The 24,963-nt window shown below is 41.3% G+C and overlaps 1 protein-coding gene across 4 annotated transcripts in view; it reads left to right on the forward strand.

Annotated features, from left to right (window-relative positions):
* Window positions 1-24,963, forward strand: part of SPECC1L (sperm antigen with calponin homology and coiled-coil domains 1 like) — a 169,806-nt gene that overhangs the window by 47,101 nt on the left and 97,742 nt on the right. For all 4 annotated transcript variants that reach the window (XM_037823453.1, XM_037823456.1, XM_037823454.1 and 1 more), the window contains exons 2-3: window positions 1,440-1,629; window positions 23,898-24,051. In XM_037823453.1, the coding sequence (XP_037679381.1) occupies window positions 1,477-1,629; window positions 23,898-24,051 (307 nt within the window). In that variant the 5' untranslated portion in view covers window positions 1,440-1,476. The remainder of the gene's footprint in view (window positions 1-1,439; window positions 1,630-23,897; window positions 24,052-24,963) is intronic.

Below are 24,963 nucleotides of genomic sequence, written 5' to 3' on the forward strand. Positions count from 1 at the left end.
CTTGAGTTTCGGGTGGACCCAGTCTCATTCCCTCAGCCCCTAGGTGAGAGAAGGGTGGGCTGCACTAGAAAGAGGATCGCTCAAATTGGAAGAGGGAAGCAGAAAGCGAAAGGGCGGTAAGTAGTAAGTAATGAAAGTAATGGATAAATGATAAAACATGTTCCGAGAGGGATGGCCGGGGAGGGGGGGGCAGGCAGGGGATGTCTAGAAGGAGCCATCTCCGGGGTCTCACTGTCTCGCCAAAGCGTCACCACGTTGAGGGGGAGCCGGGAGCCTCCCTGCACCCCGTCTCACGATTCCCACCACCAGACCAGCTGCTCCAGTTTCCATTTTCCCAAGGGTCAGTAAAGCTGGAGTGTTTGTTCACAGCCTAGTAAAACATTTAGGAAGGCTGTTAGAACGAGGCTATACTTCTCCAACGGTTATTTTCTAAGTTCCTCTTTATTTTTATTAGTTGGTGGGTCGACAATTTGGAAGATAGAACCACCTTGTTGTGCTCAGCATGGTTTCTCAGAGTTGTCATTTGTAAATCGCCTTAAATTCATATCAGGCTTTCATTGTTGTTCTCCCCATAACGCAGCATGGCGTCTTTCCAAGTGTGTTCCCATAAAGACTGCTTTTCTCTTTTATTTAATAAATGTATGTTTATTAAAGCCGGGCCTCTCAGCTTTGACATCAAGTTGGAGCCACGTTAGGTAGAAGAATTGTTATCATCTTCCTTCCAGATGTGGAGACTCGCCTTATTTTCTGATCCAAAAATCGGGGCTCATGTTCTGATAAAGAATCTTTATGCCACCTCTTGATAAAAGAGGTGTACCGGGAAATATATTTACATCTGAATGTTGAGATTTCTGGGATATTCTGCTGGCTAATGTGGAGCTATCACAACAAAATATTTGAAATTAGGACTGCACTAGATGGTTTGGGAATTTTGATCACCCCTAGGTGCCTGCAAAATGGCAAATTCTCCTGATGCCAGGAGGAAAAAAATTTTTTTTTGCTGGAAAATAAAATTTTATTATGTAATTATTTCCAAAGTTGACACCTGGATCAAATATTCCAATTAGTTGCACTGATTGCAGAGAATGTTCGTAACTACTTCATAGAAGTTGAATTGTATTTCCTAAATTAAGAATTCCTTCGTTAAGTGCTGAAGATAATATTTAGTCAGTTCCATTAAAGATCTAGTGTACTCTTTGCACTGCCTGGACTAGGATGCCCCAAATAATTTCAAATTAGCAGTATTCAAGGATGGAGCCTTGAAAAGAAGGTGCATTGTGATGAACAAGTTTAAGACATTTTCAACGATTATGTTCTGTAGAGGGGCATCCAGCTTGCAAATGTTTTTATTTACCAAACGGCAGAAAATTTTCAGAAACAAATTTTGAAAGAGCGTCACTCCAAGCTTGTTCTCAGTGCACTTCCATTTCTCTCCGCAGATTTGCTCGTAAATGCATCACGACGAGGCAGCCCAGAATGAAGAAAGCAAGCAGGAGTGTTGGCTCAGGGCCTAAAGTGTCTGGGATAAGTAAAACCCAAGCAGCAGAAAAAACCAAGCCCGAAAACAGTTGTTCAGCACTGACCGGAGGCAAACTTGTAAAACCTGGAACGGCCACGTCACTGTCAAAGGTATTGATGTGATGGTTTGCCACCATGCGGTGGATTTTAGAGGAGGGACTTTTCCCATGACATTTAGTGCATTAAATAGGCAGTGTCTAGGGTCCAGCCTCTGCTGGTGCAGTGACGAGAGCTCCCGCGACGGTGGCCGTAATTGGTATTTTTGGTTCGTCTTTATGAACGAAACCTAGTGATGGACGTCGTCCTGGGACAAATAATCGGGCACCCCCTTGTGCGAGGCTCTGTGCTGGTGTGAGCTGGAGGCAGAGTCTGTCCCCTCAGAGCTTGGGGGGCTGATAGAGGGAGGTGAGCCCCACGCCTGAATAAATAACACTCAAGCGGAAACTGTCAAACGCCCTAGACATCAGTAAAGGAGGGTGAGCCGTTTCAAGTAGGAAAATATTCCTTCTAGCCTGGTGCTCCGGTTTGCTAATGCTGCCGGATTGCAAAACACCAGAGAAGGATTGGCTTTTATAAAGGGGGTTTATTTGGTTACAAAGTTACAGTCTTAAGGCCGTAAAGTGTCCAAGGTAAGACATCAGCAATCGGGTCCCTTCACTGAAGGGTGGCCAATGGTGTCCGGGAAACCTCTGTTAGCTGGGAAGGCACATGGCTGGCATCTGCTCTAGAGTTCTGGTTTCAAAAGGGTTTTCTTCCAGGATGTTTCTCTCTAGGCATCTGGGAGTGTTCTCTTAGTTTCTCCCAGGAAAAATCTGGAGTAGCAAAAATCTGCTTTCAATGGCTGCCTTCAAAATGCCTCTCTTGGATATAACAGCAAGCTCCTTCTGTCTGAGCTCTTTTATAGGACTCCAGTGATTAAATCAAGACCCACGCCGAATGGGCAGGGCCACACCTCCATGGAAATAATACAGTCAAAGGTGTTACCCACAGCTGGGTGGGTCACATCTCCATGGAAACAAATCATCCAAAGGTTCCAACCTAATCAACACTAATACGTCTGCCCCACAAGATTGCATCAAAGAATGTGGCTTTTTTTGGGGGGGACAATACATCCAAACTGGCCCACCTGGGAAGGTTTGATAAGAAAGAGCATGTCAGCTAGGCGTTTCTGAAACCCCTGGACAGGTGTTTTCGTTCCCACTGCACCCCCTGACACACCGTACACTGTTTCTCTTCTTCCGACTGCCAGTCCAGCACTCGAGTTAAAATTGGGCAATACCAGCTTAACACGAATGTGATTGGTTTTCTTCAGACTCCTCTAGAGAATGGCTTAGTGCTTGTTAGTTCAGGGTAGTAATTGTTTAGCTCGTGGGCTTGGGGAGCAGACAGACCTGCACCCCGTCACTGCTTCAGGATTAAATGAGGTTCCCTACGGAAGTGGTTAGCATAAAGCCCGGCACATGGTAAGTGCTTAGTAAATGACGGGCCGTAGCGTTTTTATCAGTGAGCTCTAGAACCTTTTCTCCACCCAGGGCTAGTTGCTGAAAGTAACCGTTTTCCCGTGGGGTAGCCTCAGCACCAAAGTCACTCCCTGCCATTTGTCCACCGGTCAGTTCTTAGATGTCATTGCAGTTGTCACCTTCCAGCCTTTCTCACCCAGAGTTTGTTTGTGCTTGGCTTGTTTGTTTCAGAGTTCGAGTGTTTGGGGTAGAAACTTGAACACTCTGGAGAAATCCTGTAGAGAGGTTCTGCCGGCCTGAGAGGGAGAACCCAAGCACTGTTGGAAATACAAGCTGCACAAAAGCCATCTGTCAAGGCAGGGCTTTGAGAGAACATGCCCGCCTTGTTTTAAGAAGCTCCCCAGAAGAGCAGCTGCTGGGGGACTTCCTTATATGCGTTGAAAGATCCAGCAGGAAATGCTGGTTTTTCTGTCCCAGAGCCGTCAAAACTGAACCCGGTCTGCAGCCCCGGTGGGTCTCCAAGTGTCACCAGCGGCCCCGGGGGTGGCGCCAGGGGCCTCCCTTTGTCCTCCTTCCGTTAGTCTGAGTCAACCCCCAGCCACCTTGCTGCCACCGTGTCGCGTGTGACACCCTCATCTGCCCTAACCGGTTCCTTGGATGCTGGATTTCGGAGCGCGGTGCCGGTGGCAGCGGGGTGACCTGTCACTCACCTGGCTGGAGGACAGGTCAAGTCCCTGGCCGCTGGCTGTGTCCTCCTGCCTTCCTCTGTGGCCTCCTGGCCGGCGGCAGGCAGTGCCTTCGAAGGCTCACTCTGCAGAGTGCCGGAGCCAGTGCTCAGCCCGGCTGGGGCTCAGATGTGGCGCTGCCAAGAGTGAGTACGCTTCCCTGTAGAGCAGAGCTGGTCGCTGCCCTGTGCCGTCACGCGGCTGCTGCCTGTCCCTGCCTTGGCTCTACCCTGTGGGCTGATTTCTTACAGGAGTTCTGGGGGTGGGTGGGGGTACGGGCAGGTGGGACGGGAGGGTCCTTTCATTCTAGCCATTCGGGGGTGCCGTGGGATAGCGTAGCAGCTTTAATGTGCATTTGCATTATTACGGTGAGATTGAGCCCCTTTTCTTAACCTTTTTTTTGTGTGTTTAGTGGCCATTTATTTATCTCCTTTTGCAATGTGCCTGTTCATGCCTTTTGCATTCTTTCTACTGCAGTGTCTTTTTTTGTACTGATTTATAGGTCTTTACCTATTCTAGATACGAACCCTTTGTCATTTGTACGTGTTGCACGTACATTCTCTCACTGTGCTTTCTCTTTCTGCTTCTTTAATGGTATCTTTTGATAAACAGAAGCTCTTAATTTTAATGTCCACTTTTATCAGCTTTTTCTCTATGGTGGTGGTGGTTGTGTGTGTTTTAGGAAATCTTTATCCATCTCAAAGCCAAGAAGATAGTCTACTATATTTTCTCCTAGAAGTCTTGTTGTTTTGCAGCTCATATTTAGACCTTCAATCTGTCTGAACTTAACCTTTTATTTATTTAATATGTACAAATTGCATGTGTATATTTGTACACATACACATATGCATAAAGAGAGAGAGAGGAAGATATAGCAAATAGGATAAAATATTAACATTTAGGGAATCTGGTTAACAGTTATATAGAAATTCTTTTTCTATTCTTGCAGCTTTTCTGTAAGTCTGACATAACGGCGAAATGAAAGGTTAAGGAACCATATTTTCAACCTGGAGGGACTAGAATAATGGTGGAACAATAAAGCAGACTGTGGTGATGGGGCTGGGGAGCTGACCTGGGAGGGAAAATACTATTTAATTTGGGATGTTATGAGTTTGAAAGTTTGTCCCACAAAAGCCTCAGAGACCTTTTGAAATCCAGGATTTGACACATACCTGGCCGACGTTGCAGAGGAAGCTACGGGTTTTATCAGTTTTACCTGTGCCTTGGAGCACAGGCCAAGGAAGAGCCAGATCTCGTGCCTGGAGTAACACGGCCAAGGATTAAATCACTGAGTGGAAGGAAGAAAGAACTGCGATGAGCAAATTGGGAACAGGCCATGCCTTGAAACCTACCTTTCTGTTAGCAGTGAGCCACGGAGCAGGGTCAGACGGGTTTTGGTGAGAGAAAAATTCTTCTCATTGGAGCTTTCCAGATTGAACGGGCTGCTTTAGGAGGTGTATTCTCGGCTGCCGGGGCCTTCAAGCAAGGAGCCAGGGTCATTTTTTGGGATCGAGGCATCCAAGAGCTACTTGCATTGGAAGATCTTTTAAGACCTGTCTAACCCTAATAGTCTCTGATGAAATTATTTCTTTCAAAGCTTTTTATTTTGAAATAATTTTAGACTTACCAGTAAGTTAAAGGGCAGAGAATTCCAGTGTACCCTTTACCAAGATTTCCCAATTATTAACTTTTTATCATGGTTACTTTATTATTTTTTCTATATACGTATACACACACACACACATAATTTTCTTAACTGTTTGAGTATACATGGTAGATATTATGCCCCTTTACTGCTAAATATTTATATTCCCTACAAAGCAAAGACATTCTCTTTTTAACCATATATAACATTCATATAATAGAATTTCTAATCTAGAGGCCTTAATCAACTTTTACCACTTGTGCTAATAATGTCCATTATAGCAAAGGAGGAAAAAAAATGTTTTTCCTGATCTAGGATCCAATTCAGAATCAGGTATTACATTTAGTTTTGTGCTCTTCATTCTCCTTAAATTTGGAATAGTTGCCCAGCCTTTGTCTTTTATGGCCTTGACATTTCTCAAGACTGTAGACTGCTTGTTTGCTACTGCTCCCCACATTTGGGCTTGTCAGACGTTTCCTCATGAGTAGGCCTGGGTTGGGTGTTCGGGGCAGGAAAGGCCTGGGAGCGTGTGTCCTTGGTGTAGCGTGTGTCCTTGGTGTAGCGTTTCCGGAGTCACACACGTCAGTCTGCCCCGTGACCCGGGAGGTCAACTTAGAGGAGTGGTGGCGTTTGCTCGGTGTCTCCACATCAGGTTACCGCAATGCCTGTTATAATTAATAAGTATCTTGTTGGACATGCTCGAGACCAGGTAAATATCCTCTTTCTCAACAGACTTTCACCCAAGTTTTAGCACCTTCCGATAATTCTTTCCAGAATCCATTAGTACTTTTCTAATTCCATCATCCCTCCTACATTTTACTAAAAGGAAGAGTTTTTCACTGCTCCTTGTTTATATATTTGTTTATATCAACGTGGGCGAATGGATTCTTATTCAGTGGGCTGAAATTGTTAGTGTCGTGGTTTATTTTGATGCTCAGATGTCCCCGGTCTGGCCAGCAGGAGGCCCTTCGAGCCGTGTCTCTCTGACAGGTTCCTGTTATTTTTTGAGCACTCTCTTGATTTCTGCAGCAGGAAGTTTTGTGCTTTCCGAGCCCTGGAATCAACCATCTCTTCAAGGAGCCCTTGTTCCCCTTGGTGGAGGGGGATTCGGCAGCCGAGATCTGCTGGCTGGGAGTGCTCATGGCCTCCAGGGGACGGGGTAGGAAACGCACACTCACACGCACGAGTGTGCACGCACCTTCATCCATACCGATTTCTGTGGCTGGTTATCTCTCTGGTAAAACCCGTGAGTTCACGCGGATGCTTCCAGGTCCAGTCCACACAAGGCTCACAGTGGCCTTTGCACGCTCTGCAGCTGGAATCCATGTCTCTCCAGCAGTGAGCAACTCAGCCTCCGGTACCTGGGGCGGATTTACTTATTTCCTGTTCTAGAACCTGCAGACGGGAGCTTCACAGGGGCCTGCCCACACCTCCGCAGATAACACATCTACCAGCCAGAGTGTGGTATTTGTTCACACCGGTTCATCTTTAGCCTGAGGGTTTGAGGATTTACTGTCACTCCTTGGAGTAGGACCCTCTGCCCGCCGGTGTTAGCCATTTGAAATAATTAGGTCCATTAGTTCCTACTGTATTCCTTTTGGGGGTTCATATTTTATTATTTATTTTGTTTTCTATTTTATTTTATTTTACATTTTTTTATATTTTATTTTCTGTTTTATTCTGTTTTTTCAATTTTATTTTATTTTCTATTTTCTATTTTATTTTACATTTTATTTTATATTTTATCTTATTTTATATTTCATTTTCTAATTTCTATTTTATTTTCTATTTTGTTTATTTTTTATTTTATTTTCTATTTTCTATTTTATTTTATATTTTTTATTTTCTATTTCATTTTCTATTTTATTTTATTTTTATTTTTTTATTTTATATTATATTTTTTATTTTATTGTATGTTACATTTTATTTATTTTATATTTTGTCTTATTATATATTTTATTTTCTATTTTGTTTTATTTTCTATTTTATTTATTTCTATTTTATTTCATTTTATTTTTTGTATGCAAGGCACTGATACGGTTCCAGAAGTTGGAACCATCTGTAAGGGGCACCCAGAGAAGCGGCCCTCCCCACCTTCGTCCCTTCTTCCCCTGTTCCCACCCGCCCACCATGGATAAAGTCTCTCTCTCTCTCTTTTTTAACTCTTAATTTTGAAGTACTTTCAAACTTAGAGGACCGTTAAAAAATGATACTAACCCCATTTGGAGAATTCCACATACCTGCCCCCCTCACCCATGTCTACCAGTTTTAACATTTTGCCACATTTGCCGTATCATTCTGTCTGTCTGTCTGTCTGTCCTTCTTCGGAATACTTGAGGGTAGGCTGTACATACCACACTCCACATGTGTTTCCTGGGAGCAAGGCTGCTTACTTACGTAACCACCCCAGGTACAGTTACCAAGTAAGCACTAATGCATCGATATACAACTCACACTCTCAATTCCATTTTTAAAATATGTCCCAGTGATGTCCTTTGGAGCCTTTTCTCCCCCCTCATTAGACCCTGTTCAGAATCATGTACAGCATTTAACTGTCAGTCTCTTTAATTGCTTCTTTCTTTTTTTCTTTCTTTTTTTTTATTATGGGAACATTTATACGACATAAGCTTTCCCATCCCAACCCCTCCCCAGTGATTAATCCCACTGAATGTGTCCTCACCACCTTCCATTCCTAAAACTTTCCCCTTTCGAAACAGAAACCTTCCACCCACTGTGCATTAACTCCCCTTTCCCCTTGCCTCCCACCCCCAGCCAACTAACCTCTAACTTCTGTGTCTCTGACCTTGCATTTGCTCTGATATATTCTTTGTAGTTACCATGGGGCTTAAATCTAACATCCTAAGTCTGTAACGTTCCCGTTGGTTCCGATACCTACTTAACTTCAATCCTGTACACAAATGATGTTCCTGCACCCCCACCTCTGTGTAGTTCTCGTTGCAAATTACATGCTTACACGTTGTGAGGCCGTTACACGTTTGCCTTTTAGATCCTGTAGGAAGTAAAAAGTAGAGTTACAAACCAAAAGTACGATATAGCGTTTATATTAACCCGTGTTGTTATCCTTACCGGAGAGCTTTATTTCTTCACGCAGCTTCTATCTGTTGTCCAGTGTCCTTTCCTTTCTCCCTGCAGAACACTCGTCAATGCCTCTTTTTTTTTTTTTTTTTTTTTAGTGTTTCTTTTTTTTTATCTTCATTTTATTGAGATATATTCACATACCACGCAGTCATGCAAAACAAATCGCACTTTCGATTGTTTACAGTACCATTACATAGTTGTACATTCATCACCTAGATCAATCCCTGACACCTTCATTAGCACACACACAAAAATAACAAGAATAATAATTAGAGTGAAAAAGAGCAATTGAAGTAAAAAAGAACACTGGGTACCTTTGTCTGTTTGTTTCCTTCCCCTATTTTTCTACTCATCCATCCATAAACCAGACAAAGTGGAGTGTGGTCCTTATGGCTTTCCCAATCCCATTGTCACCCCTCATAAGCTACATTTTTATACATCTGTCTTCGAGATTCATGGGTTCTGGGTTGTAGTTTGATAGTTTCAGGTATCCACCACCAGCTACCCCAATTCTTTAGAACCTAAAAAGGGTTGTCTAAAGTGTGCATAAGAGTGCCCACCAGAGTGACCTCTCGGCTCCTTTTGGATTCTCTCTGCCACTGAAGCTTATTTCATTTCCTTTCACATCCCCCTTTTGGTCAAGAAGATGTTCTCCGTCCCACGATGCCGGGTCTACATTCCTCCCCGGGAGTAATATTCCACGTTGCCAGGGAGATTCACTCCCCTGGGTGTCTGATCCCACGTAGGGGGGAGGGCAGTGATTTCACCTTTCAAGTTGGCTTAGCTAGAGAGACAGGGCCACATCTGAGCAACAAAGAGGCATTCGGGAGGAGGCTCTTAGGCACAACCATAGGGAGGCCTAGCCTCTCCTTTGCAGCAACCGTCTTCCCAAGGGTAAAACTTATGGTAGAGGGCTCAACCCATCAAACCACCAGTCCCCTATGTCTGTGGTCATGTTAGCAACCATCCAGGTGGGGTAGGCCAATACCCCTGCATTCTCCACAGGCTCCTCAAGGGGGCTCTACATCTTTTTTTCTTGTTTTTCTTTTTTTTTTTTAACTTTCCCTTCTTTTTTAAATCAACTGTATGAAAAAAAAGTTAAAAAGAAAACAAATATACAATAAAAGAACATTTCAAAGAGACCATAACAAGGGAGTAAGAAAAAGACAACTAACCTAAGATAACTGCTTAACTTCCAACATGTTCCTACTTTACCCCAAGAAAGTTACATAATATAGCAACATTTCTGTGAACTTGCTCCTACTATATCCATCAGAAATTAACAGACCATAGTCATTCCTGGGCATCCCCAGAACGTTAAATAGCTTATCTGTTCTTCTTGGATTATTGTTCCCCCTTCCTTAATTGCTCTCTACTGCTAGTTCCCCTACATTCTACATTATAAACCATTTGTTTTACATTTTTCAAAGTTCACATTAGTGGTAGCATATAATATTTCTCTTTTTGTGCCTGGCTTATTTCGCTCAGCATTATGTCTTCAAGGTTCATCCATGTTGTCATATGTTTCACGAGATCGTTCCTTCTTACTGCCGCGTAGTATTCCATCGTGTGTATATATACCACATTTTATTTATCCACTCATCTGTTGAAGGACATTTGGGTTGTTTCCATCTCTTGGCAATTGTGAATAATGCTGCTATGAACATTGGCGTGCAGATATCTGTTCGTGTCACTGCTTTCCGATCTTCCGGGTATATACCGAGAAGTGCAATTGCTGGATCGAATGGTAGCTCTATATCTAGTTTTCTAAGGAACTGCCAGACTGACTTCCAGAGTGGCTGAACCATTATACAGTCCCACCAACAATGAATAAGAGTTCCAATTTCTACACATCCCCTCCAGCATCTGTAGTTTCCTGTTTGTTTAATGGCAGGCATTCTAACCGGTGTTAGATGGTATCTCATTGTGGTCTTAATTTGCATCTCTCTAATAGCTAGTGAAGCTGAACATTTTTTCATGTGTTTCTTGGCCATTTGTATTTCCTCTTCAGAGAACTGTCTTTTCATATCTTTTGCCCATTTTATAATTGGGCTGTCTGTACTATTGTCATTGAGTTGTAGGATTTCTTTATATATCCAAGATATCAGTCTTTTGTCAGATACATGGTTTCCAAAAATTTTTTCCCATTGAGTTGGCTGCCTTTTTACCTTTTTGAGAAATTCCTTTGAGGTGCAGAAACTTCTAAGCTTGAGGAATTCCCATTTATCTATTTTCTCTTTTGCTGCTTGTGCTTTGGGTGTAAAGTCTAGGAAGTGGCCACCTAATACAAGGTCTTGAAGATGTTTTCCTACATTATCTTCGAGGAGTTTTATGGTACTTTCTTTTATATTGAGATCTTTGGTCCATTTTGAGTTAATTTTTGTGTAGGGGGTGAGGTAGGGGTCCTCTTTCATTCTTTTGGATATGGATATCCAACTCTCCCAGCCCCATTTGTTGAAAAGACCATTATGACTCAGTTCAGTGACTTTGGGGGCCTTATCAAAGATCAGTCGGCCATAGATCTGAGGGTCTATCTCCGAATTCTCAATTCGATTCCATTGATCTATATGTCTATCTTTGTGCCAGTACCATGCTGTTTTGGCAACTGTGGCTTTATAATAAGCTTCAAAGTCAGGGAGTGTAAGTCCTCCCACTTCGTTTTTCTTTTTTAGAGTGTCTTTAGCAATTCGAGGCATCTTCCCTTTCCAAATAAATTTGATAACTAGCTTTTCCAAGTCTGCAAAGTAGGTTGTTGGAATTTTGATTGGGATTGCATTGAATCTGTAGATGAGTTTGGGTAGAATTGACATCTTAATGACATTTAGCCTTCCTATCCATGAACATGGAATATTTTTCCATCTTTTAAGGTCCCCTTCTATTTCTTTTAGTAGAGTTATGTAGTTTTCTTTGTATAGGTCTTTTACATCTTTGGTTAAGTTTATTCCTAGGTACTTGATTTTTTTAGTTGCTATTGAAAATGGTATCTTTTTCTTGAGTGTCTCTTCAGTTTGTTCATTTCTAGCATATAGAAACATTACTGACTTATGTGCATTAACCTTGTATCCCGCTACTTTGCTAAATTTATTAGCTCTAGTAGCTGTATCGTCGATTTCTCAGGGTTTTCTAGATATAAGATCATATCGTCTGCAAACAATGACAGTTTTACTTCTTCTTTTCCAATTTGGATGCCTTTTATTTCTTTGTCTTGCCGGATTGCCCTGGCTAGCACTTCCAGCACAATGTTGAATAACAGTGGTGACAGCGGGCATCCTTGTCTTGTTCCTGATCTTAGAGGGAAGGCTTTCAGTCTCTCACCATTGAGTACTATGCTGGCTGTGGGTTTTTCATATATGCTCTTTATCATGTTGAGGAAGTTTCCTTCAATTCCTACCTTTTGAAGTGTTTTTATCAAAAAGGGATGTTGGATTTTGTCAAATGCTTTTTCAGCATCTATTGAGATGATCAATTGATTTTTCCCTTTTGACTTGTTAATGTGTTGTAATACATTGATTGATTTTCTTATGTTGAACCATCCTTGCATGCCTGGAATGAACCCCACTTGGTCATGGTGTATGATTTTTTTAATGTGTCTTTGGATTCGATTTGCAAGTATTTTATTGAGGATTTTTGCATCTATATTCATTAGGGAGATTGGCCGGTAGTTTTCCTTTTTTTGTAGCATCTTTGCCTGGTTTTGGTATTAGATTGATGTTAGCTTCATAAAATGAGTTAGGTAGTGTTCCATTTTCTTCAATGTTTTGAAAGAGTTTGAGTAAGATTGGTGTCAGTTCTTTCTGGAAAGTTTGGTAGAATTCCCCTGTGAAGCCATCTGGCCCTGGGCATTTATTTGTGGGAAGATTTTTGATGACTGATTGGATCTCTTTGCTTGTGATGGGTTGGTTGAGGTCTTCTATTTCTTCTCTGGTCAGTCTAGGTTGTTCATATGTTTCCAGGAAGTTGTCCATTTCTTCTACATTGTCCAGTTTGTTGCCATACAGTTGTTCATAATATCCTCTTATAATTTTTTTAATTTCTTCAGGATCTGCAGTTATGTCACCGTTTTCATTCATTATTTTGTTTATATGGGTCTTCTCTCTTTTTGATTTTGTCAGTCTAGCTAGGGGCTTGTCAATCTTGTTGATCTTCTCAAAGAACCAACTTTTGGTGATATTTATCCTCTCTATTGTTTTTTTGTTCTCTATGTCATTTGTTTCTGCTTTAATCCTTGTTATTTCTTTTCTTCTACTTGGTTTAGGATTGGTTTGCTGTTCATTTTCTAGCTTCTTCAGTTGATCCATTAGTTCTTTGATTTTGGCTCTTTCTTTCTTTTTAATATATGTGTTTAGTTCTATAAATTTCCCCCTTAGCACTGCTTTTGCTGCATCCCATAGGTTTTGGTATGTTGTGTTCTCATTTTCATTCGTCTCCATATATTTAGCAATTTCTCTCGCTATTTCTTCTTTAACCCACTGATTGTTTAGGAGTGTGTTGTTTAGCCTCCAGGTATTTGTGAATTTTATAAGTCTCTGATGGTTATTGACTTCTAATTGTATTCCATTGTGGTCAGAGAATGTGCTTTGAATAATTTCAATCTTTTTAAATTTATTGAGGCTTGTTTTATGTCCCAGCATATGATCTATTCTGGAGAAAGTTCCGTGAGCACTAGAAAAGTATGTGTATCCTGGTGATTTGGGATGTAATGTCCTGTATATGTCTGTTAAATCTAATTCATTTATCAGATTGTTTAGGTTTTCAATTTCCTTATTGGTCTTCTGTCTGGTTGATCTATCTATAGGAGAGAGTGATGTGTTGAAGTCTCCCACAATTATTGTGGAAACATCAATTGCTTCCTTTAGTTTTGCCAGTGTTTCTCTCATGTATTTTGTGGCACCTTGATTGGGTGCATAGACATTTACGATTGTTATTTCTTCTTGCTGAATTGCCCCTTTTATTAGTATGTAGTGGCCTTGTTTGTCTCTCAAAACCTCCCTGCATTTGAAGTCTATTTTATCTGAGATTAATATTGCTACACCTGCTTTCTTTTGGCTGTAGCTTGCATGAAATATTTTTTTCCATCCTTTCACTTTCAGTTTCTTTGTGTCCCTGTGTCTAAGATGAGTCTCTTGTATGCAACATATTGATGGTTCATTTTTTTTGATCCATTCTGTGAATCTATATCTTTTAATTGGGGGAGTTTAATCCATTTACATTCAACGTTATAATCGTGAAGGCATTTCGTGAATCAGCCGTCTTATCCTTTGGTTTATGTTTGTCATATTTTTCCCCTCTCTCTATTAATATCCTTTATTGTACCCATACCGAATCTCTTTAGTACTGAACCTTTCTCCAAGTCTCTCTGTCCTGTCTTTGTTTCTCTGTCTGTAGGGCTCCCTTTAGTATCTCCAGTAGGGCAGCTCTCTTGTTAGCAAATTCTCTCAGCATTTGTTTGTCTGTGAAAAATTTAAGCTCTTCCTCAAATTTGAAGGAGAGCTTTGCTGGATAAAGTATTCTTGGCTGGAAATTTTTCTCACTCAGTATTTTAAATATATCGTGCCACTGCATTCTCGCCTCCGTGGTGGCTGCTGAGTAGTCACTACTTAGTCTTATGCTGTTTCCTTTGTATGTGGTGAATTGCTTTTCTCTTGCTGCTTTCAGAACTTGCTCCTTCTCTTCTGTGTTTGACAGTGTGATCAGTATATGTCTCGGAGTGGGTTTATTTGGATTTATTCTATTTGGAGTTCGCTGAGCATTTATGATTTGTGTATTTATGTTGTTTAGAAGATTTGGGAAGTTTTCCCCAACAATTTCTTTGAATACTCTTCCTAGACCTTTACCCTTTTCTTCCCCTTCTGGGACACCAATGAGTCTTATATTTGGACGTTTCATATTATCTATCATATCCCTGAGGTCCATTTCGATTTTTTCAATTTTTTTCCCCATTCTTTCTTTTATGCTTTCATTTTCCATTCTGTCATCTTCGAGGTCACTGATTCATTGTTCAACTTCCTCTAGTCTTGTACTATGAGTGTCCAGAATCTTTTTAATTTGGTCAACAGTTTCTTTAATTTCCATAAGATCATCCATTTTTTTTTATTTAGGCTTGCAATGTCTTCTTTATGCTCTTCTAGGGTCTTCTTGATTTCCTTTATCTCCCGTACTATGGTCTCATTGTTCATCTTTAGTTCTTTGAGTAGCTGCTCTAGGTGCTGTGTCTCTTCTGGTCTTTTGATTTGGGTGCTTGGGCTTGGGTTATCCATATCGTCTGGTTTTTTCATATGCTTTATAATTTTCTGTTGTTTTTGGCCTCGTGGCATTTGCTGAACTTGATAGGGTTCTTTTAGGATTTGTAGACCAATTGAAGTCCTTATCTCTAATATATCAGATCTACAGCTTCGTGGAGTACACTTTCTCTAACTAACCAGCAGGTGGCATCCACGAGCCACCTGTTCTCCACAAGCCAGTTCTCCCCTGCTTAGCCTTTTTGGTGAGTGGGGGAGTGAGTCTTGTGGGGTCCAATTGGTGTACCAAGCTTGCGTGTGTAGTTGGTGTTGCCCACCCTGTATATGGGGCGTGTTTCTGGGCAGTCAGGGAGTGGGGGGTGGCTCTAACAATCAAATCTCCCTGGTGATCCTAGAGTTTTAAAGCTGCTGCAATAGTCTAATCCTTCAGTTCAGTCCTGCCACAGTTTGTCTCTGCCACTGACCCACAAGTCCTTGGTATTGGCGTATGGCTCCTGAGACTTGCAAGTGGGCCCCTCTTCCAGGCCGTGCACCCCGGGTCCTCTGTTGAGGGATGACTGTGCTATGTCACAGGTGAGTGCCGTCCCCCCAGGGCAGTTCTGGGCTGCTGGGCTGTGTAGGGATGCTCCCAGTCTGCTGAAATGATGGCTGAATGGGGCTTTGTTAATTCACACTGCTCTACCTTCCCAACTCTGGGACAATCAGCTGAGGTTGCAGGGAAGGCTAATGTCCACGCCCAGTTTTGTGGTGTGTGCCTGTTATTTGAAGCACTTCCGTCACACTGGGTTGTCTGGGGCAGCTCTGGGCTATGGGGCTGGTGATGGGCAGGAGTGTTTCCTGTCCACCAGGATGATGGCTGTGAGCGGACACCCCCCTTTTCTTGGGAAGTTGTGGTGTTTAGTGAATTTTCTCAGCCACTGGATTATTGCCTTTTGTCTCAGAGCTCTCTTAGTTCTGCTCTTGACTTGACCTGCCCAAATTGCAAGTCTTTGAAGCTTTCTGTATTGGGCTTCTTAGAGTAATTGTTTAAGAAAAAGAAAAAAGGATTAAAAAAAAAAAAAAAGGGCCCTCCTCAGAGATCTAAAGGGTTATTTAAATGCTAAGAGACAAAGCAACCAGGGCCATTAAGGAAAGGTCCACAGGGCAGAGAGATCAGCTTTTCTTTGGGATTTGCATATGCGCCTCAGGGCCTGAGCTCTGCCCTTCCCCTTTCTATGTTCACCAGAACTCCAAAAATCCTCCGCTTTTATTTTGGAGTTTTTCGTGTTGTTTTTTTTCTATGCCTGTCTCCTCTCTGCTGGGCTGGCTGCTCTCAGATTCTCTGGTGTCTGGTCTCAGTCTATCTATGGTTGGAGTTTGGATCAGTAGAATGAGTTTCCGATAAGGGCTGCCACTGCAGTTCTCCCTTCTCCTTCCCAGAGCTGACAGCCCCTCCTCCCACGGGACTGAGCCTGGCAGGGAGGGGCGCGGGTCCCCTGGCCGCAAAAACTTACAGATTTCGCTGATCTCAGCAGTTCCACGTTTTCATGAGTGTTGTATGAAGTATGCCCAAAGTCAGATTGCTCTGTGGTGTCCAGTCCACACAGTTCCTGGCTTTCTACCTACTTTCCTGGAGGAGTAACTAAAACATACAGCTCACCAGTCTACCATCTTGCCCCGCCTCGTCAATGTCTCTTATAGGACTGGTTTAATGGTGACGAACTCCCATAGTTTTTGCTAATCTGGGATAGCCTTTCCCTCTCCCTCATTTTTGAAAGAATTTTATGGTTGGCAATTTTTTGTGTTCAGCACTTTAAATCTGCCATCCCACTGCCTTCTGGTCTCCATGGTTTCCATGAGAAACGGGCACTTACTCTTATTGAGGCTCCCTTGTAAGTGGCATGTTACGTCTCTCGTGGCTTTCGCAATTCACCTTTGGTCTTTGGCATTCAACGGGTTGATTATAACATGACACGGTGTGGTTCTATTGGGGTTTACCCTGTTTAGAGTTTGCTGCGTGTCTTGGATGTATATAGTCATGCCTTTTGTTCCATTTGGGAAATTTTCAGCCATTATTTCTTTGAATATTCTCTCTCCCCCTTTCTCTCTTTCTTCTTCTGGGACTCCCATGATATGTGGGAGTACGCTTGATGGTGTCCCACAGGTTCCTCAGCCTCTGTTCACTTTTCTTCGTTCTTCTTTCTGCTCCTCAGACTGGATGATTTCATTTGTCTTATCTCCAAGTTCACTGACTTTTCTCCTAGCTCCAGTCTGCTGTAGAACCCCTCTAGGGAATTTTAAATTTCTCTTTACTGCGGTCTTCAGCTCTCTTTGCTTCCTTTTCATCATTTCCATCTTTCTGCTAATATATTCTTTGGGTTCATCTATCAATTTCCTGATTTCCTGTTCTTTTCCATTTTTTCCTTTAGCTCTTTGAGCATATTTCGAACTAATTTTTAAGTCTTTGTTCGCTAGATCCCAGGGCTGGTTGTCCTCATTGATGGTTTCTAATGCTTTAATCTTCTCTTTTGCCTGGGCCATCACTTCCTATTTTTTGTACGTTTTGTAATCTTTCATTGAAACCTGAACATTTTGATAGTTTAATGTGTTAAAGCTGGAATTTAGACTCTGTGGCATCTGTTCCATAAGCTTTTATCCAGCTAGTGTTATGACTCAGTTTTCCTTGAATGCCAGGAACTAAGAAAAATAACAGAAGTGGAAAAACAGGTTTCCTGGTCTTTGCAGATTGACCTGTATGCATGGTCTCCTTCAGGGCTTATCGTACAATGAGTTTAGAGAATAGCTCGAGGCCAAAGCATAGGGGCCTCCCTGCTCCTTTCTGCTTATCTCTCTTGTCTTGGGCATGCGGGTGAGTACCTAGGAATTCTGTTCCTGTGGAACAGTTTCCTCCCAGATGCCCTGTGGCCTGTAATCCCCTGTCCCCGGCAGCACTTCTAGACTGCTCTCCCATGGCATTCTGTAGGAGCGCTCCAGGAGCTGCTTTCTGCACGCAGGGCATGCTCTGGTGCAGTGAGCCTGCAACAGGTGTCCTGGTTCTGTCCTTCAGGCTGCCGCCAGTCAGATTATGCCAGACATACGCTCTCCCAGCGTGTGCACTAGCGTTACTCTGCTCCCTTCAGAACCAGGACCATGTACTTGCACTGGGGCCAGGGCCACCCAGGGCACCACAGTTTCCTTCTGCTTTCAAGGAGCCTTTTTCTTGGTTTGGCGCTCACCCTGATACTGCAGTCCTTGCTGTTTTCTGGAGGCTTTCAGAAAGTTGTTGCTGCCAGGTCCTGCTGTTTGTTCAAAGCTTTTGTGGGAAAATGGAGCGCTGAACCTTCTCACCAACTTGTTTGTGGCACGGGGGCCCCCTTTGGTTTTTATTCATCTCTCTTATGTTTCATAAATGAGCAAGTACATTTTTTTTTTTTTCAATTTCCTCTTTCTTACTTAAAAGGTGGTATAATATTCTTTAATACTTTGCTTTTTTTGCTTAGTATGTTCTGGAAATATCAATTTATAGTCACGTTCTTCATTCCTTTTTAAAGCTCTTTTAACACTTCAGTGAGGCTATACTACAGTTTATTCAGCCACTTTCCTGTGTATGGGCACTTAAGGTGTTCCTGGTATTTTGCAATTACAAACACTGTGGCAATAAATCACTTTGTGTGTAGTGTTTCTGTGTTGTTGGAAGTGTATCTCCAGGGTAGATTCCTAGAAGTGGGATTCCTGGGCAAAGGGCAAATGCATGTGTAGTCTGTTGTATATTATAAATTCCTTCCAGGAAATTGTGAGGGTCCTTGTTGCCCCCCACTCTTCCCCAAAGAATGTCTTGTCATATTTTTTCAGTTTTGCCAATCTAGTGGGTGAAACCAGTATCTTAGTGCTGTTTAATTTGCATTTCTCTTATCGTGGGTGAGGTTGACCATTTTTCTGGGTATCTATTTGAATTGGTTTTTCATTTTGTTCATTCTTCTGCCTGCTATTTGGTCTTTTTCCCCTTGATTTTTAAAAAATTGTAGTATCATATACGTAACATAAAATTTTCCATTTTAACCACTTTTGAGTGTACAGTGCAGTAGCATTAATTCTTTTACCGTGTTGTGCTGCTATCACCAGCTTCCATTACTAAAGTGTTTTCATCACCTGAAACAAAAACTCTTTACCCATTTTGCAGTAACTCCCCAATTCTCCTCCTTCCAGCTCCCGGTAAGCTCTCACCTCCTTTCTGTCTCTATGAATTTTCTTATTCTAGATATTTCATGTAAGTGGAATCATACAGCATTTGTCCTAGTGGGTCTGAATTGTTTCACTTAGCATAATGTTTTCAAGGTTTATCCGTGTTGTCGTGTATGTCAGAACTTCCTTCCGTCGTATGGATAGACCACATTTTGTTTATCCACTCATCTGTCGATTGCCCTTTGGGTGGTTTCTTTTTTTGGCTGTTGTGAGTAATGCTGCTGTGGACATCGGTGTACATGTCATCTCTTTGTGTTCCTGCTTTCAGTTCTTTGGGATGTATACCCAAGAGTGAGATGCCAGGACATATGATAATTCTGTTTAACTTTATATGAGGAACCACCAAACTGCTCTCTGTTGTGGCTGCACCATTTTACATTCCCTCCAGCAACACACAAGGGTGGCAGTTTATCTGCACCTTCACCAAGTGCTTCTTTTCTTTTCTTCTCTCTTTTCCTTTTTTTAAGCAGTAATCATCTTAATGGGTGAAGTGGTACTTCATTGTGGTTTTGATTTGCATTTCCCTAATGGCTAATGATGTGCAGCATCTTTTCATGTGCTTATTTGCCATTTGTACATCTTCTTTGGAGAATGTTTGTTCAAGTGCTTTCCCTTATTTTAATTGGGTTGTTTGTCTCTTGGTTGTTGAGTTGTTGGTGATCTTTGTATATTCTGGGTATTAAACCTTTATGAGTGCTTTGATTTCCAGTTATTTTCTCCCATTCTATAGCTTGTCTTTTTACTTTCTTGATAATGTCTTTTGATGAGCAAAAGTTTTAAATTTTGATGAAGTTCAGTTTATTTTTACTTTTGTTGCTGATGCTTTCAGTGTAAAGTCTGAGTCCATTGCCTAATGGGAAGTCTTGAAGATATTTCCCTGTATATTTTTCTCAGAGTTTTGTAGTTTTAGCTCTTATGTAGGTCATTGAACTGTTTTGAGTTCATTTTTGTACTTGTTGTGAGGATCCATTTTCGAACACGTGAATATCCAGTTTTTCCCAGCACCGTTTGTTGAAGAGACTGTTCCTCTCCCATTGGTTAGACATGGCACCTTGTCTAAAATCAGTTGTTTGCAGATGTGTAGGTTTATTTCTTAACTCTCAGTTTAATTCCATTGGTGTGTTTGTCCTTGTGCCACTACCACCCTGTTTTTTTTTTTTTAATTCAGTTTTCTTGAGATATATTCACATATCATACAGTGGTCTATGGTGTATAATCAGCTATTGACATTACCATTATATAGTTTTGCATCCATCACCCCAATCTATTTTTGAACATTTTCCTTACACTAGAAAGAATAATAATAAAAAATAAAAGTAAAAAAGAACACCCAAATCGTCCCCCCCATCCTACCCTATTTTTCATCTAGTTTTTGTCCCCATTTTTCTACTCATCCATCCATACACTGGAGAAAGGGAGTGTGATCCACAAGGTTTTCACAATCACACTGTCACCCCTTGTAATCTACATTGTTACATAGTCGTTTTCAAGAGTCAGGGCTACTGGGTTGGAGTTTGGTAGTTTCAGGTATTTACTTCTAGCTATTCCAATACATTAAAACCTAAAAAGTGTTATCTATATAGTGCGTAAGAATGTCCACCAGAGTGACCTCTCGACTCCATTTGAAATCTCTCAGCCACTGAAGCTTTATTTTGTTTCATTTCACATCCCCCTTTTGGTCAAGAAGATGTTCTCAGTCCCACAATGCCGGGTCCAGATTCATCCCTGGGAGTCATATCCTGTGTTGCCAGGGAGATTTACACCCCTGGGAGTCAGGTCCCACGTAGGGGGGAGGGCAGTGAGTTCACCTGCCAAGGTACCACCCTGCTTTGATGCTTATAGCTTTGTATTAAGTTTTGAAATCAGGATGTATGAGTACTCCAAGTTTTTTCTTCTTTTTCAAGGTCATTTTGGGCATTTAAGGTCCCTTGCCATTCCATATGAATTTGACAATTGGCTTTTCCACTTCTGAAAAAAGATTGCTGGAATTTTTATCGAGATCATGTTGACTCAGTAAATCGCTTTGGATAGTAGCACCATCTTTACAATATTAAGTCTTTCAGTCCATGAACTTGGAATGTCTTTGCATTTGTTTAGGTCTTTAGTTTCTTTCAGCAGTGTTTTATAGTTTTCAGCGTCTTTTTGATTTTTAAGAGTTCTTTATGTGTTTGGGATTTTAACCTTTATCTGTGAAATACTGCAAGTATAGTCCCGTAGTTTGTCATTTGTCCTACTTTGTGGTGTTTTCTTTTCGCCATGCAAAATATTTTTGTTTTTATGTAGTCAAATTTATCAGTTCTTTCTTTTATGACTTCAGAATTTTGAGTCATAGTTAGAAAGCCTTGGCGTTTATTTTAAAAATTTTATTCACGCACTATAGAGTCCATCCTAAGTGTACAATCAGTGGCTCTTGGTATAATCACATAGTTATGCATTCACCACTACAGTTAATATGAGAACATTCTTATTTCTTCTGAAGGAAAAAAAAAATCCCATACCTCTCATATCCCCCTATTATTGACATTTAGCTTGCCATGGTATGGTGCCTTTGTAGCAATTAATGCAAGAATATTACAATGTAACTCTTAACTGTAGACCTTAGTTTATATTAAGTGTATTTTTCCCATATACCACCCTATTATTAATACCTTGTAATGGTGACATATGTTTTTTCAAGTTCATGTGAGGACTTTCTTACATTTGTACAATTAACCACCATCCTTGTCCATTCTGGGTTTCGCTAAGTTACCCAGTCCCAGCTTTTATCCTCCAGCTTTCCTTCTGGTGACACTGGAATTTATTTTTGATGTGATGTGTAATAGGGCTCAAGATATGTTTATTTTTCTTTATGAATATGGAATTTAATCAGTACCATTTATGGAAAAACCCATCTTTTCTGTACTGCATCGTAGTCATAAATCCATCGTCTGTATATACGGTGTCTCTTTTGGACTCTTTATTCTGTTCCTTTGGTTTGTTCTTGTGCCAATACTGTGCCATCTTTATTAGAGTAATTTCAGAGGTTTTGATTTTGTGCCCTTACCCATGTTTAACATTGGCATTAACCAAAAGCAAATTGTTAGCAGAGAAGTGTGACAATTGTGCCACTTTCCACGTGGCTATTTAGGGTTGTTTTTATATGTAATTACTATAAAAGGGAAGAATATTTATCTTTTGGAAGAAGAAAAATGATTTCAAGGATAATTTCAACTTTCATTAATAGAATATAGAAGATGATTTGAAACTATGAGTGCATTGAATTTATTTGCTGAGTCTGGATGAGCGACAAATTGATGGCTCTGACAGGAAGGAGTTACAGCTTTTGATGTACAAGTACTTTGAATCCTAAAGTTAGTGATCAATTTCATTAACAGCAATTAGTCTTGAAGAATATAAAGAGTCCTTAATGGTTAATGCAATGCCCCCTTCCTCTTTGTATATTCTAGATTTCTCATAATTTGGCAACCCTGAATTACCAGAGCTTAATTCTAATTAACTCATATAGAACAGCAATCCTTTTTATGTGTCTTTTTTTTTTTTTCTCAAAAAGATAAAATAAAAATTAAAATAAAAAAGAACATCCAAAACATTCCATTCCCCCGCTCCCCCCAATACTGATTTACTTTTTTAAAATTAAATTCAGTTTTAATGAGATATATTCACATACCATACAATCATCTATGGTGTACAATCAGTTGTTCACAGTACCATCACATAGTTACAACTTAATCACCCCAATCTACTTTTTTTTTTTTTAATCTTCATTTTATTGAAATATATTCACATACCACGCAGTCATACAAAACAAATCGTACTTTCGATTGTTTACAGTACCATTACATAGTGGTACATTCATCACCCAAATCAATCCCTGACACCTTCATTAGCACACACTATGTGTCTTTTTAAAGTAAGATGGATTGGCGTACCTCTTGGTACTGAATTATAACTTTTGTAATTGAATGTTGAGAACAGAAATATACCCTGTATGGAGTCATTGACATTTAGAACTGGCGGATATGTTAGAGATGAGTTATTTATGGATCATTATAATTTTTATAGATGAATTCGTTGTGATCTAAGGGGGAGTTCGCTTCCAGATCGACACCAGTGTAAATTAGTCGGCCAACTTGTGCTTCAGCTGAATGGAACACAACTTTTTGGTTCTTAAAAAGTAGTTTTGCCTTTTTTTCACAGCTCTGCAACTCCTCCAGGATCTCTCACTTCTAGGAGAAAGAAGTAGAACAGTTTTCTTCACTAGTTTTCTTAAATAATACTTTTATACCCAGTCCCGTTATCCAGAGTGAGTGTTTTCTTTTAACAAATTTCATGGTGTTTTCCTTGATCTTCTCTGTAAACCATACGTGAAATTCTCAAGTAGTGTGACCGTTTGGACTGACTTGCCCTCACGCTTACCTTAGCATCTCTAAATTTGTGTTCACATATTACTTAGGCCTTAAAAAAATTTCCTCTTACTTTTGGCTTATTTGACTATGAGAGAATTAGAACGATAAGGTAAGAAAGCCAAATTTCAGAATAATTTCTTTTAGCTGTTGACTCTATCGTTGAATCACTGCAGAGCGCTGACGATTATTTCTGGCTCTCGAGGGTATTTCTTTTTAGAAATGACAATATGGTGACTCCTGTGGCGCTCTGGAACTTCCCCGCTCCCCCCAGGTGGCATCCCTCAAGCTTTGTCTGTATACCCAGGGTGATGTCTGAACTTTTTTCTCACCCCCCCCTCACTGGCAAACTCCTTGATTACATACAGGATTGTAATATTTTAAAAAGAAGTTTGAGAGTGTGATTGTTGGTAAACCAGGAAGGAGACCTTGTCTCTGCAGCACACGTCACGTGCTATTTGCTGACCGCCAGGGAGTCTTTGCAGAGCTCTTGGACTCAGTGTGGAAGTCAAGAGCTTTTTCAGCTTCCACACATTACTGAATCTTGCCTCATCTAGTCAACGTGCTTTGTTTTCTGTTGCTTATAGACCAAGAGCAACGATGACCTCTTAGCCGGCATGGCTGGAGGGGTCGCGGTGACGAATGGTGTCAAAGGGAAACGAAGCACCTGCCCACCCACAGCATCTTCTACCTCCGCCCCTGCCATGAGCTCCGTGGAGAGCAAGCCCAGGACAAGCACAGGTACGGGCGGTCTCCACGTCGGGGTTTGGGTCGTTGCATCTAATTCTGGGCCGCCTCAAACACAGGCGTAGGTAGACTTGTTAGCCCATCGACCCCCTGCCACCCATCGCTGGCCTTGGTGGTTGTCAGCCGTGACCGCTGTCGTTTCCCCCACGCCCACCCTCCCCCACTTGTTACTGCGAAGCAAGTTCCAGGCGTCATGTAATGTCTTCCGTATATATCTTGTTATCTTTGAAGGTAAGGATTCTTTAAAGAACAGAATCACAGTGCTTGTATCAGTCCTTAAAATATGAATAGCAAGTCCTTAAATCATAAATCATTCAATCCTTCAATAAGTTTTAAATTTCCACTGTCTCATAAATGCTATGTATATATCTACCGCCCATTTGTTTGAATCAGGATCTACTCAAGGGCCGTATAGAATAATTGTTCGCTGTCTCTCTTAAGTCTTTTTTTTTTTTTTTTGACAATCCACCAGTCTTTTATTTCTTTTTTAATACCTTTATGCCCTGAATTCATAGGGAATAGGCCCCGGTCGCTCAGGCTCCTTTCCACTGGTTCTCACAGTGTGCTTCTCTGGGTGGAGCAGGCTGGTGCTTTCTTGTAGATTCACATATACGTGGCCAAAGGAACAACTCCATGTTCTCTAAAAGGCCTGGAAAACATCCAGCGGGTGCCTCCCTCTTTCCCATTGTGGTGGTCATTTTGGCGAATTACTACAAGAAGGAGGTTCCTGCCGAAAGGAAGTGTTTTTTTTTGATCTGTGGGCTTACTTGCCCCCATCCCCCACTTCTCCTTGCAGTTTAATTTTTGAAGCAACCGGTCATTTGACCTGTAGAGTCTCCCGCAGTCTGGATTTTCATGATCACGTTTCCACGATGCCCTTTACCATGTTCCTGCATCCTCTCTGTT

The sequence above is a fragment of the Choloepus didactylus genome (assembly GCF_015220235.1).
Source record: "Choloepus didactylus isolate mChoDid1 chromosome 23 unlocalized genomic scaffold, mChoDid1.pri SUPER_23_unloc1, whole genome shotgun sequence".
Lineage (NCBI taxonomy): Eukaryota > Metazoa > Chordata > Mammalia > Pilosa > Megalonychidae > Choloepus > Choloepus didactylus.